The sequence below is a fragment of the Rhinopithecus bieti genome, unplaced genomic scaffold (genome assembly GCF_001698545.2).
Source record: "Rhinopithecus bieti isolate Rb0 unplaced genomic scaffold, ASM169854v2 scaffold_27016, whole genome shotgun sequence".
Taxonomy (NCBI): Eukaryota; Metazoa; Chordata; class Mammalia; order Primates; family Cercopithecidae; genus Rhinopithecus; species Rhinopithecus bieti.
The window spans coordinates 1,552,954-1,565,382 of NW_016812222.1; the positions used below are offsets into that span (position 1 = coordinate 1,552,954).

Genomic DNA, 12,429 nt, shown 5'->3' on the forward strand with positions numbered 1-12,429 from the left:
AAAAAAAAAAAAAAAAAAAGCATAGTCTATTATATTCACCTCTCATTTTACCCATTCTATTGACTTCTTCCTTTCTGAAGTTCCAAGCCCCCTATTATCATTTCTGTTTAGAGAACTGTCTTTGACTATTTTTTTAGAGTAGGGGCTGCTGGTGATACATTTCACTAATTGTTTCGTGTTTGAGAATGTTTTCCTTTCCCTGTTTATTCCTAGAGAACATTTTTTTTTCTAGATATAGAATTTGGATTTGATAGTTCTTTATTTCGTCATTTGAAACATGTGATGACGTTTCTTTTTTGCTTCCATGGTTTCAGATGACAAATCCCATCAATCAAACCATTGTTTCACCACAGGTGGTGTATTGTTTCTGAATGCTCACTTGATTTTTGTCTGTCTTTAGCTATTAGTTTTAGTTTGATTATACTTTATCTTGGCATGGATTTCTTTGGGTTTATCTTGTTTTGGGTTAATTTAAGATCTTGAATTACAGATTTATGTATTCTGTCACACTTGGGATAGTTTTCAGTCATTATTCCTTAAAATATTTTTTTCGTTTCCACACTCTCCCTCTCCTTGAGCTCGGATGACATGAACATTAGATCTTTTTATGTCTCACAGGTATCTGTGGCTCTGTTCATTATTTTTATCGGGGGTAACCCCACCCCCGATATTTATCGTGGGTTCTTTTCTATTTCCTAGGTGTCTCGGCTGGTTTGAGAAATAAAGGAAAAGAGCACAAGAGAGAGAAATTTAAAGCTGGGTGTCCGGGGGAGACATCACATGTTGGCAGGATCCTTGATGTTCTCCGAGCCGTAAAACCAGCAAGTTTTTATTAGTAATTTTCAAAAGGGGAGGGAGTGCATGAATAGGGTGTGGGTCACAGAGATCACATATTTCACAAGGTAATAAAACATCACAAAGCAAGTAGAGGCAGGGTGAGATCACAGGACCACTGGATGGGGCGAAATTAAAATTGCTAATGAAGTTTCAGCATGCATTGTTATTGATAACATCTTATCAGGAAACAGGGTTTGAGAGCAGACAGCCTGTCTGACCAACATTTATTAGGCAGGAATTTTTCTCATCCTAATAAGCCTGGGAGCGCTACAGGAGACTGGGGCTTATTTCATCCCTTCGGCATGCCTTGAGGGGGCCGTCTATAAACCTACCCTCAGGGCACATTCTCTTTCTCAGGGATGTTCCTTGCTGAGAAAAAGAATTCAACGACATTTCTCCTATTTGCTTTTGAAAGAGGAGAAATATGGCTCTGTTCCATCCGGCTCACTGGCAGTGAGAAGTCTTATCTCTGGTGTTCCCTGAACATTGCTATTATTCTGTTCTTTTTTCAAGATGCCCAGATTTCATATTGTTCAAACACACATGCTCTACAAACAATTTGTGCAGCTGACACAATCATCACAGGGTCCTGAGGCGACATTTATCCTCCTCAGCTTACGAAGAAGATGACGAGATTAAGAGATTGAAGTAAAGACAGGCATAGGAAATCACAAAGGTATTGATTGGGGAAGTGATAAGTGTCCATGAAACCTTCACAATTTATGTTCTTCTGCCACGGCTTCAGCTGGTCCCTCTGTTCGGGGTCCCTGACTTCCTGCAACAATTTTCAATCTATTTTTCTCTGTTTTTAGGTTGGGTAATTCTATAGATCTGTCTTATCTTTCCTCTGTCATGTTCCATCTACTATTGAGCCTATACAGTGACTTTTTCTTTTTTACTTTGATTACATTTTATCATTTCCATTTGATTACAAGTTATCATTTCCATTTGATTATTTTTTCTTTTTCTTTTTTTTTTTTGAGACGAATTCTCACTCTGTCGCCCAGGCTGGAGTTCAGTGGCATGATCTCAGCTCACTGCAACCTCCGCCTCCCAGGTTCACACCATCCTCCTGCCTCAGCCTCCCAAGTAGTTGGGACTACAGGCACCTGTCACCATGCCCAGCTAATTTTTTGTATTTTTTTCAGTAGAGACGGGATTTCACTGTGTTAGCCAGGATAGTCTCGGTCTCCTGACCTCATGATCCGCCCACTTCAACCTCCCAAAGTGCTGGAATTACAGGCGTGAGCCACCGCGCCCAGCCTGTATCTTCTATTTCTTTGCTGAGATTTTCCTAGTTTGTAGTTTGTTTCAAATGTATCCACAGTCCCACTAATATATTATTTTTGCTTTTGTTGCTTGTGGCTTTGAGGTCGTATTCAAGTAACTGTTGCCTAGACCAAAGTCATGCATATATTCCCTTCTGTTTTATTTTAGGAGGTTTAAGTTTGCCAGGCTCACATTTAAATCTTTAAATCCATTTTGAGTTTGTGTGTGTGTGTGTGTGGTGTAAGATAAGGATCCATTTCATTTGTTTTGCCTGTGGAAATCCAGTTTTCCCAACACCATCTGTTGAAATGACTATCATTTCTGTATTGCATATTCTTGGTATTATCATTGAAGATCATTTGTTGCACAGCAAAGAAAACAGTCAACAGAGTGAGAAGGCAGTTTATGGGATGAGAGGAAAATACTTGCCCACCATATATCACATAAGGTTAATATTAAAAATATATAAGAAACGTACACAACTCAGTAGCGAAAAACTGATAGCCCACTTGAAAATCGGGCGAAGACCTGAACAGAAATCTTTCTAAAGAAGACCTAAAAGTGGCTAACAAGTGTATGGAAAGGTGCTCAACATCACTAATCATCAGGCAAATGCAAATCAAAACCACAATGAGAAATCACTTCACACTTGTTAGGATGACTATTATCACAAAGACAAGAGATCACAAGTATTGGTGAGAATGTAAAGAAAAGGGAACTTTTGCACACTGTTGGTGGAAATGTAAATTAGCACAGCAATTATGTAAAACAGTATGGAGGCTTCTCAAAAAAATAAAAACAGAACTACTATATGACCCATCAATCCCTCATCTCGGTATATACTAAAAAGAAATGAAACCAGCACCATGTAGAGATATCTGTGCTCAGCATTATTCACAATAGCCAAGATATGAAATCAACCTAAGTCGATAGATGAAGACATTATCATCTAACAACATCGATAGATGAATACATTAAATAAATTGTGTATATACACAATGGCATGTTATTCAGCCTTGAAAAAGGAGATCTTGCCGTTCAGAACAACATAGATGAACCCAGAGGACAATATGCTAAGTGAAATAAGACAGACACAGAAAAAAAGTATGGCATGATCTCACTTATATGTGGAATTTTTAAAGTCAAATACATAGAGGAGTGTAGACCACTGATTATCAGGGGTAGAGGGGCGTAGAGGAAATGGGGAGATGCTGGTCAAAGGGTACAAAGTTGAAGTTGTATAGGATAAAGTCTAGAGAGCTAAAGGGGAGTATGGGGACTCTAGTTAATAACATGGTGTTGCATACTGGAAATTTGCTAAGAGGATGGGTTTCAGGTGCTGTTTCCTCAAAAAAAGATAACTATGTGAAGAGGTGGATATGTTAATTTGATTATAGCAATCATTTTACTATGTCTATGTATATCAAAACATCATGTTGCATATATACCTTAAATATATACAAGTTTTTATTTTAAAAATCTAGGTGGTATTCCCCACTGCAGTTCTATTCTTAAACCTTTTGCATGTTAGTTCTGGCTAGTTCTGTGTGTAGTTATCTAGTTTCAGGGGTCTGCCATGTCTTCTTATTCAGTTTTAAAATTGTGGTAAAACAACATTATTCAGTTTTAAAGACACCTGTTTTCCTGCACCCTCCTATCCTTTATCCTCACTAACTGGAAGGAGGGTTGATGCCAGCCACGGCCCCCTGGGGATTGAAGTTGAGACCACCCCTTGGTCTTCAATGATAATGAACTGGTTGGGAAGGGAAGTCCACCTCAGGCCTTTTATACTATTTCAGGGAAGGGCAAGTTCAGTCTCCCCTCAGTTTTCACTGACATGGCACCAGCAGGGAAGGGGTTCCTCCCCAGGCCAATTGCTACCACTGGTTGAGGGATGGGAAATCTGAATCCCAGCTAGGTCTCTACTGCCATTGCACAGGCAGTGAAGGGGAATGTTGCTCTGGGCTGCTTCACATGACTGCGTGGGAGTTGGATGCCCAGCCTTTCTTCTAGGTCTCCATTACCAACAGAGGGGAGGACTGCCATCTTCACCTCTCTGCAAGCCCTATGTGGGAGGTAAGAGTTCAGACTCTCCTCTTAATTTCCACTGACACCTCAAAGAAAAGAGTATTCATTGTGTTTAGCTAGGTTAAGGTAAGTATTACGAAAAGTGCCCAGGAATCTTACTCTCACCTCAGGAGAGAAGTCAGATTTTTGAAAGAATATCCAATTGGGATCGAGTATCAGTGACTGGTGAAATCCAAATCTTGTTTAATTTATAAGGCAAAAATTTATTCAAAACACTAGAATCTGGGCCAGGTGTGGTGGCTCACACCTGTAATCCCAGCACTTTGGGAGGCCGAGGTGGGCAGATCACGAGGTCAGGAGATCGAGACCATCCTGGCAAACATGGTGAAATCTCGTCTCTACTAAAAATACAAAAAAATTAGCCGGGCGTGGTGGCGGACACCTGTAGTCCCAGCTTCTAGGGAGGCTGAGGCAGAAGAATGGCGTGAACCCGGGAGGCGGCGGAGCTTTCAGTGAGCAGAGATCGCACCACTGCACTCCAGCCTGGGCGACAGAGCAAGACTCCGTCTCAAAATAAACAAACAAAAAAACGCTAGAGTCTGAATGCACACAGACATGCACGTGCATGGTTTACATAGCTATGTAATATGAGTAGAAGTCAGCTTTGAGGATATAGTCAGGGTTAGCATGAGATGGGGTAGAGATGTGGCCTTGAAAACAAGTAAAATTGCCTTCTAAATATGGTTGTTCTTGTGCAAGATCCTCTTTCTCCCTGAAACTCAGAATTTACATATTTTATTTTTTAAACATTTCATATTTTAAACTGGAATAACCTGTATCTTATATGCCTTTTAAAATCTACATGTCTTAGAATTTCATCAGTGCTAGGGATCATGGTGCCCTATATGCAATATCTATTTTAATTTTTAGAGTAATTCTAAGAGGTAGATGCATGATTATACCTGCCTTGCAAATGAGGAAATTGATATAGAGACCACATGATGAGTAAAAGTAGTAAGGAACAAACCTAGATGTAACCCTAGATACATTTTACTCCAGGTTCCTCAGCTTTAATCATGTTGTCATAATTATCATACAATGCTTTTGCTTAAGAAATTGTATATTAATGTGTCTGGCACATCACAGTTTCTCACACGATAAAGATTCCTTTTCCCTTGTCCTCCTAATGCCATTAGTCAACTCCAAAGCAGGAAAAGAATATTTGCCACCTAAGTTCCAGCATGGCATGAAGGAGGAGTGAGATATGAGGCAAGAGGAAAGGAGGACACTGTTTCAGGCTGCAGCACTGAGATTATATTCATCGTCTAGAATCAACGTGATAATAGCTCTAAGATGTTTTCAAGGTAGTGATCAAGGTAATTATTGAAAAGAAAGCACAGCAAGTTCTACTAGAAGCCTTTAAAATCTCATCTGGTTGTTCAAATAAATCCCATGACCCTCAACTTTGTTACACTATTCTCAGCCTAATAATGAGTCTTCCCTCAGGTGAAACATAGGCTATAATCACCCATACTCTTGCAAGGCAGCAAAGGTCCAGTGGGCAGGGCCCTGGGGAAATGTGCTGTACTGTTTCTTATCCAGGGAACAACCTGTTACAGCTAAATCCCTATGATATGATTGACATTTTAATATATTACTCTCGCAACCCTCAAAGTACCTTGAGTGGGAGTAAGTATTTTCTCTGTTCTTCAAATTCAGCAACATAGGCTCAAAAATGGGAAATCATTTGTCTACAGTCCAAGAGTGGATATATGGTGGGATCATGAATGACCTCAGATACACCCAACTCTAAAGTTACGTTTTTTTCCTACTATTCTCCTCTGCTGAAGTAACTTGCTTCTATCTTCCAACCTTCTTGTTTGAGTTCATGAGTTCTGCTTACAAAGATAAGCATGGGTGTAAGAGGCAATGATGTCCTACCACTTGGGACAAGCCACTCCCCAAAACTCCTCTACTGTGTAATGACATAGATCATAGATCTTCTAAAGGAGACAGAAACCTGTTTCTTGGAAAAGATCTAAAATAAATAAAAATGAGATTTCAGTAACATCCAAAGATCTTTCAGGTCTTCGAGAATCCCTCTTACTTATTCAACAAGAATTAATATAGAATCTTGTTAGGGGATGGTAGAAGAAACAGAAGATAAAATGGTTCCTGTTCCTAAACAAAATTTCAAAGTCTAGAAGGGGAGAAGACATAAGCAGATATTCAGAGTGAAGCATGTGACATGATGACTTAAAATTCTGGATAAGTCATAACAGTGGAGCACAAATGGTGGCAGTAGTGCCATTGTGGGTAGAACAGTGTGGTTATTAAAGTCCTCCCGAAGAAAACAAAGACTTTTTTCCAGGCAGTTATAAATGGAGACAGAAAAGTATGCACAAAAACTCAAAACCAGAAGCAATCCAGTGAGTTCAAACCAATCACAAACGGGTACGTGTGGCGGGATAGCAAGATGCCCTGTGAGAGTGCTTTGGAGGTAAAACTGGAAACAAAAGGCAGCTTCTGAACACCAAGAGTGATGAAGGGGGCACGGAAAAGTTGTCTTAGGATGCTATGGGCAAAGATGCCAGAGGGGAGTCTAATGGTTAGATTTGTGTTTCAGAAAAATGATTCTGGCTCTCATTGTGGAGTATAGTTAGGCGTGTGTGTGAAAGGAATGCAGAGCAATCAATGGGAAGGCTATTGCAATGATCCTAGCAGTGGTTGGAGATAGAGGTCATGGTACATATTGGAGGTGGTAGAGTGAACATGGATCTTCACTGGAATCAAGTGAAGAAGGAAAAGGAGTCTGTGATGGCACTCATGGATTTGTGTCTATAGTGGAGAAAACCCTTCCACCAATGTTTACTCCAACTTTTATATCTCTACACTAAATCTCTAGGATCTTATGGGGTCAAAGGTGAAGTTGACCCCACAAAACATAAGCCAATCTTATATTTTCAGAATCAGAAAGATGTACTATGACAGGGGTGGGGAGAAAGATACTGAGTAAAACACTATCATTTCATAAGTGAGCAAACTGACTGAGATGACAAAGAGAAACACAGCTACTGTAAGTGTCCAGAAAGTGAAGGCATCGGCATTGCCTATTCTCCGTGTCCAACTATCAGGGAAGTGGGCCTGAGGCATGGATGGACAACTATGATACACCCAGTCATATTCTCTTATTGGTGCAGGCAGAGCACCAATGTAATGTAATGTAAGGGAAACATTCTATTGCTTGGGATGAGTGCCTGTCCTAACATTCAGGACACTTTATAGAGCTCTTGATCTCCCTTTCATCATATTTAAGTTGGAAGCTATGAATGAGGATTTCCAGGGTGAGAAGAAAATTGGGCAACCTCATGGTGCAGTGACAGAATGCTCTCAGTAGTTAATTTAGTCTGTCCCAGTCTTCTAATGCTTAGAAATCAAGTTTTCTCTTTTCTAAAGTGAGGTTATAATACCTACATTCTCAGGTTGTTGTAGGAGGATTCTGTAGGATGATTTTGTGTTACTACCTACTCCAAAACTACATAGGAAATGCAGCCTTCAATCTGTATGAAATCACATTCACAGTCGGCTTTCAATCCTTTCATATTATAAGCCAATTGTTCTCACAGTGTGGTCCCTGGACCAGCAGCACTAGCATCACCTGGGAAATTGTGAGCAATGCAAATTCTCAAGCTCCCCTGCAGAACTAGAAACTAAAAGTGAGCCCTAGAAATCTGTGCTTTAGCCATCTCTCCAGGTGTTTCTGATGTACATGAAGTTTGATAATAATTGGTATGGCAAGCTGTGGGCCTAGAACTGTCTTCAAGGATGACATTGCTACTATCCATCATTCCTGAGTGTGTGTTTTGGACTAACCCTCACTTGTTCCTGGCCCCTATTTTATTTGCATTTCTACCATAGAAATGCTAGTGCAATGAAATCGTGGTGCCCTTCCAGATACTGTTGAATGGAGGGAAAGTGGGAAGGGGACTGTAGAGAGAAAACGGACACCAGAATAAGCCTCTTTGCTTTAATGAGCCGGGGATCCTAGAGCAGGAGACAGAGGCTGGAATGTTCAAGTAGTGGGAGAAACAGGGGTAGCGGCCATCGTAGTCATCGAAGACATCAAAGCATTAGTCATCATCAAAGTTGTTGTTGTTGTTGTTGCTGTTGCTGTTACCGTTGAAGTTCTCGTAGTCTTTGCACGGACACAGAAAGAAGGATAAGCAGAACGTTTGTCAGCTGGAACACAGCATGCCCTATGTTTGCCGCACATTACCCAACCATTTTCTGAACGCACCTCTTCAGGTTTGCACGTCTTCTTACAAATTCCAATGTCGTTTAGACACCTTTTCACATACAAATTACCTGAATAAAGGAATTATATAGATTATTAAGCCTAAGTATTTATCACAGGAGGATAAAAAATAGCAATAGTTTTTGAGCACTGTTTATTCAAGTGCCTTTCCAGTTGCTTTAGCATGTTTTTCCTAATCGTAAATACCTACTTTGAGGTTTAAGTGAAATTTTATAAATATAAACACACATAGAATTCTTTAGATATGTGTATGTTAGAATATACACACACACACACACAAAGTGTAGAAAAAGGAAGACATACAAGTATGTGATGTATGTTGATGTATGTCACTAATGTTCCAGAGACAGAGGGAGAAATCAGGCAATTTAAACTCATAGAATTTCAAGGATGCAATAGGTCTAAAACATTTTTTGAGACAACCATGAGAGTATTATAATTTCCTCTTACCCACTATCAATTTGAACATTTCTGCAAATTCTAGGGAATATAAACTACAATCTCTAGAGACGGGCTATGGAGTTATTATATAACCCTCCACCCATTAGGAAAGTATACTAAAGAATGTTAGTTTATTTCATTGTGTCTTATGTAAAAGGTGGGATTGAGTCCAGTGTAAAAAACAAAATCATACATGAAGAGCTGTTCTCAAGAGGGAGAAGGACTTTCTAAGTTAATGGAAGAATGCAAAGAAAACACCAATAGATGTGACATCATGAAAATGAAAATTAGGTGTCTCAAATAAATAATGCATTTTAGAAACAACCAATATATTTGAAAATATTTGCAAGAAATATTTTTAACAAATGTTAAAAATACAAATACTCCAATAGTAACCATTGGTAATATGTGCCAGTTAACTTAGAAGAAATAATATCCTTGGACCAAGCAATGGAACTTCTAAAATTTACCTATACAAACAGAGAATCTCACAATGATGTATTGATAAGGTTGTATAATGCTATTTACAATACTCACACATTAGAAAAAATAACCCAAATGGCACACAATTAAGGACTCTCCAAGTTAATATTGGTACAAAAATATGACAGAATTATAAGCATCTACTGCAAATTGTATTTTCAAGTAATATTCAAAACCTGTGAAAATTTTCCTGATAGAATCTTAGGTAAAAAAATAAAGCAGGTTATAAACTCATATATCAGTTGGTTACAAGGGAAAAAAAATGCAAGCAGTGATGAAATGTGGCCAATTTATTTCTAAATAACTTTCAGTGTTCTTGTCTTGGTTTTGTAAATATAAGCTACAGAATAAATTAAAAATAAATGCTTACACAAACAGAGCTGAAATCTGATACAGATTTGCAATAGTTTCCACACAGAGTTTTTTTTTCCTTTTCCATTTTACAGTCCTATACATATATAGAAACAGCCTTCCCTGTTCTGTTAACAACGTTCAAGAACAAACAAACAAACAAAAAATCAGAGACCTTCTCTATAAGACCAAGAACACTGGGGGAAGTAATATTATGTAATTGTTACCTCAGGAGGGAATATTGACCACACAAAAAAAAAAAAAAAAAAAAAAAAAAGAGGGTGAAATGAGGCAGAGCTTGACTGAACTGACCCGAAGTGACAGGATAGAAGTTTAGGATTTCAAGATCATTTCTACCTTTGGAGGCAACTTTATGGGATTTGCCTTACCCTACTCCCCAGCTCCGATCATAGATCCTGCTCTACCCTGAGAGCCTTCAAGTTTCTTAGAACAGCGGTGATCTGAAGAAGTAGGACAAATCTCAGCCCTGCTCCCAGTGAGAAGCCAGACCCCATTTCCACAGACTACTTAGAAATAGGGACTCCATGTGCAGGACCCTGTTCTAGGCCAGTGTTTCTTCTTCCCCAAGATTCTGTTTACCTGAGACCAATTGGGCCAGGAGCATAAAAACTGCAAGGGTGAACAGTAGGGACTTCATCAGGAGGCAGTGGGTTCTATAGAGTCCAGAAGTCTCTATTCAGTATGACTCTGAACACAGATCTTTATTGTCCTTCTTAGGGGGGGTTGGGCTCAGCCAGTAGATTGGGAGGATGTAGGATATTGTGCCAACACAGCTTCAATCTATTGGCCAGCAACTCTAATTGAGGCATCACTGTTCAAGAATCCTGTACTAGGCATGCCTTGGGGGAAGGATAAAGACTTAGAAGAGAAGTTGCAAACTCTGCTGAAGTGTATGGCAATTTGGAGAGAAAGAATTACAGGAAGAAATCATGCTGTTCTACCAAGGCTGGGTACTCCTAGCTGTTTTTTCACAGCCTCCAGTGTTAGTTCTATCAGGGTTCATCTTACTGCATGTAGCAGTCTGGTCACCTCTCTGTCTCTCCACCTAAAATACAATGTCTTTCTGATCACTTATGACATATTATTCATATATATATATATGTAATTCTTTTCTGTATATTATTCTTTTCAGAGAAGGATAGAAGCAATTGTTTTTTAACTGATCAAATTAATGCTTTGTTGATGATCTGGAAATTTAAAAAGGCTTTTATAAAGAAAGAAATAACTGCTCAAAGATATATGCACAAAGAATCTTGTCACTCTGTAGAGCAGCATAAAATGAAGTGCATCCATATGATTTAATTCTGTCCTTCTGTTAAAAAGAGTGCAGCAGATTTTATCTTATTAAACATTTTTTGAGTAAAAAAGCAACATTTTAGAACAACATGCATAGTAATGATTCCAATTTATGTGAAAAAGTTATATATATGTGAATGTAAATAAATGCATGAACTAAAAATGCAAATCACATGTCATTCTAATAAAAGCTGTTTTCTCTGGATGGGAATGAGTTTAAGGTGGCAACCAAAGAGAATTTTATTTGTGTTAAAGTTTTTTTTTTGAGTGCCTGACTATTTGCGACTGAAAGCTATACGGTCCTAGAGGTTTTCTTCTTTGAGAGGAGTTTTTATTTTTTTTCATTTAAAATTACTGAGCTATAATTGATTAAACTGCATTATTTAGAGTCTATAATTTGATTAACTTGGCAAAAGATGCACTGGTGAAAACATTACCATGATCAACATAATGTTTCTCATTCCTCTTTGGTATCCACCCTTTCCTCTTCCCTTCCATCCCTCTACCTCCATGATACCCAGACAACAACTGACCTGCTATTTGTTTTTGTAGCTTTCTTGGCATTCTCTTGAATATTACGTAAATGAAGTAATATAGCATGAATACTTTTCTGCTTGGCTTTTACCATCCAAGGCAATTATTTTGAATCATATATGTTTCATGTACTAATAGTTAATTCCTTTTATTGCTTGTATTCCTTTTTATGCATGTATGATCATTTATTTATCCATTTACCCCCTAATGAACATTATGATTGTTTTCACATATTAGCTATTACAAATAAAACTGCCACTGAAAATTTGTGTGCAACTCTTTGTGCAGCCATATGCTTTCATTTCTCTTGGATAAACAGCTAGAATTAGAATGATGGACTCACAGGGTCTGTGTATGTTTTACTTATTAAATATGCATATACTATGCTTTTTCCCTTTGAAAATTGCCCTTTCTCTCTGTCCTAAGATGTCTCAGTGTTGTCCTTATCAAACTGATAAGTAAATGTTCCATGTTAATTATGGATGTAATAAACCTCTGTGTTCCATAGTTCCTGTAAATATTTTTTTCTGGCATGCAAAAAAAAAAAAAAAAGAGAGAAAAGAAAAAAACAAAAACAAACTACCAAATTGTTTTCCAAAGTGGTACCATTTTATATTCCCACTGGCAATATTTGAGAGTTCACTTTTCCCCCCACATCTTTACCAATATTTACCATAGTAAGTTTTTTGTTTTTGCTTTTTTAGTTTTAGCTATGTGTTTTATTTATTTTTGTTAAATTTTAATTTTTTTTATAGATTTAGGAATACAAGGGCAGATTTGTTACATGGATATATTGAGTAGCAGTAAAGTCTGGGCTTTTAGTGTAACCATCATCACAATAGTGTACATTGTAC

At 38.2% G+C, this 12,429-nt stretch overlaps 1 protein-coding gene across 1 annotated transcript; it reads right to left on the reverse strand.

Annotated features, from left to right (window-relative positions):
• Positions 1-8,147: 8,147 nt before the first annotated feature.
• On the reverse strand, positions 8,148-10,642 carry DEFB126 (defensin beta 126). Its single transcript, XM_017895700.1, has 2 exons — positions 10,325-10,642; positions 8,148-8,499 (listed from the first exon to the last, which is right to left on the reverse strand). The coding sequence occupies exons 1-2, from the start codon at positions 10,380-10,382 to the stop codon at positions 8,207-8,209; spliced, it is 351 nt and encodes a 116-aa protein (XP_017751189.1). The 5' UTR covers positions 10,383-10,642; the 3' UTR covers positions 8,148-8,206.
• Between the last annotated feature and the right edge of the window lie 1,787 nt (positions 10,643-12,429).